Below are 2,480 nucleotides of genomic sequence, written 5' to 3' on the forward strand. Positions count from 1 at the left end.
GCTGGGAAGAGTACAGTTTACAGCAAGAATCCAAATTACTGCGATGAAAGGCTTAAAGACTTGGCTCACAATCAAAGCTTCAGTATCCTCACATGCCGATGTGGGAAAATAATTCTACATGGCCAACTAAAAAAACAAAAACCTACATATTGGTGTAAATGACCAGGCGTTGCTACTTTGTGTCATTTACCACCCATTATAAATGCTAATTCCATATTACATCTATGTTTAGGGTGTAATATGGAACATGATACCATTCCACAGCCTCCCTCACCCTCAATCTGCCCACCTGAGACCCCATACAGCCATCTGAGAGTCCGCATAGCCCTCCTGAGACCCCACACAGCCATTTGAGAGCCCACATAGCCCACCTGAGAGTTAGCATAGTCCACCTGAGAGCCCGCATAGCCCACCTGGGACCCCACAAAGCCATCTAAGAGCTCTCAGAGCCCACCTGAGAGTTAGCATAGTCCACCTGAGAGCCCGCATAGCCCACCTGAGACCCCACAAAGCCATCTGAGAGCTCTCAGAGCCCACCTGAGAGTTAGCATAATCCACCTGAGAGCCCTCATAGCCCACCTGAGACCCCACACAGCCATCTGAGAGCCTGGATAGCCCACCTGAGAGCGCACATAGCCTACCTAAAAGTGTACATAGCCCACCAGAAAGCCTGTGCCACTGTCCAGCAAGGACGATGACATAGACATGTGCATGGCTGAAAATTTTGTTTCATTTTGTTTTTTCTTTCCCCATTTTCTGAAATTCTGATCCGTTTGATGTTCAGTTAGATCCGTTTTCGGATCCATTTAAATCTATTTGTATAGAGTTTAGTATGTTGTTAAACATGAAAACTTTGAAAAAACAGTGTAGGGACCCCATGCAAAATATAAAAAGCGTAGGGTGCCCCCCAAAATCCCTTACCAGATCCTTGATCCCAGCAGCAGCCTGGCAGAGCAGGAAAGGAAGGAGGGGATGATCGGGGCAGGGTCTCCATGTTGATGAGGACAAGGGCCTATTCCCCACAACCCTGGACCGGTGGTTGTGAGGGGCCAGCGGCTGGGGGGCTTATCTGAATCTAAGATAATCTGATGCGCCGCCCCCCCTTGTAGTTGTTACCCCTACTCATTCACCAAATAAACAGTAAAATTGTAAATGAATACACCACACTGATAAGTAAAGTCCTTTATTAGTAAATAAACACAGCACACAGTTTTTTGACAAATCCTTTAATTAAAAAAACAAAAAACAAAAAGGCCCATGATGTAAATCCACCGCCAATCAGGTGGATGTAGATACTTGTCAATCACAATGTCAACCCGACGAAAGAAAAAAACCCCATTGTCCGCACTTACCGAACGCTGGCCGCTAATGACAGCTCAGCTCCTGAGTGTAAACAAAGGGGCAGAGCAAGTCAGTCTAGGTGACATAAGAAAAAGATAATATACAATGAGGGGAGGGTAATTTATCAAAACTGGAGCAGACGAAATCTGCAGAAATTGCCCATGGCAAACCAATCAGCTTCTATCTCTCATTTTGTAAGCTTAAATGAAAAAACTGATTGGTTGCCCGGGGCAACAGCTCCAGAATCTGTTTACTCCAGTTTTGTTGAGTCCTCCCTAAATAATTTGGTTTCAGTGTTGTGAAATTCTAAAACATTCATAGCACTGAAAAACAAAATAAATGAGCCTGGTAATGAAGAGGGTTTAAGATACTGGTACTGAAGTGGTTAAATAGTGCATTTTATTATGAAGGTCTATACAGCATACCAAAAAAAGGCAGAATGTAAGATACAGATTACAAAACATACAGATTATAAAACATTGGTTCTAATGAGAATAATTTCCTGCCGTGTCCCAAAATGTGAGGTACATTGGGCTTGGTACCCCTACATAGTTCTGTACAGAGTGCCTTTGTTGCCATAGTAACCAGACTTCCAGTACACCGTCGGTCAGCAAGCGATACCCGGAAGCTGGTAAACTACATCTCCCACAATGCAGCGGGGCCGCCACCCGGATCAGCTTGTTTGGTGGTTCACTCCTGCCTCCCGGTGATGTCGGACGTGCCTGGCTCTGCAGCCTGTACAGTGGAGGTAGCGAAGCGCTGACACCGGGCTGCACATAGCCGGCTGAAGGATCCGATGAGAGTGCTGGTCCCGGCTCACGCGCCGGTGCTGGTCACGTGACCCGCCGAACAGCTGGCGCCGTAGCGCGGGAAATCTAATCCTATTGGTGAGAGAATGACCGGCTGAGACCTAAAAAAAATAGAATCCGGTGTCCGCCATGAACGTGTTGAGGCTGCTATGCCGCCACAAGACGGCGCTGGGCCTGGTGGTGCTGGCCCTCTTCGGCATGGTGCTGGTGTACCTGGCCAAGTGTACCACAGAGAACATGAAACCCGTGGGCCCCCGGGGTCTCCCCCACCAGCAACATGCCAACCACCGCCTGCCCCTTCCTCAGGGGTTCGGCGAGCCGCCGCCTGAG

At 47.9% G+C, this 2,480-nt stretch overlaps 1 protein-coding gene across 1 annotated transcript in view; it reads left to right on the forward strand.

Moving 5' to 3' along the window:
• The first annotated feature begins 2,023 nt into the window (after window positions 1–2,023).
• The window catches only part of B3GALT6 (beta-1,3-galactosyltransferase 6), a 1,531-nt gene continuing 1,074 nt past the window's right edge, over window positions 2,024–2,480 (forward strand). The window contains exon 1 of the mRNA XM_018553078.1: window positions 2,024–2,480. Coding sequence (XP_018408580.1) covers window positions 2,280–2,480 — 201 coding nt within the window. The 5' untranslated portion in view covers window positions 2,024–2,279.

The sequence above is a fragment of the Nanorana parkeri genome, unplaced genomic scaffold (assembly GCF_000935625.1).
Source record: "Nanorana parkeri isolate BGI_ZX_2015 unplaced genomic scaffold, ASM93562v1 scaffold109, whole genome shotgun sequence".
In the NCBI taxonomy this organism is placed as follows: domain Eukaryota; kingdom Metazoa; phylum Chordata; class Amphibia; order Anura; family Dicroglossidae; genus Nanorana; species Nanorana parkeri.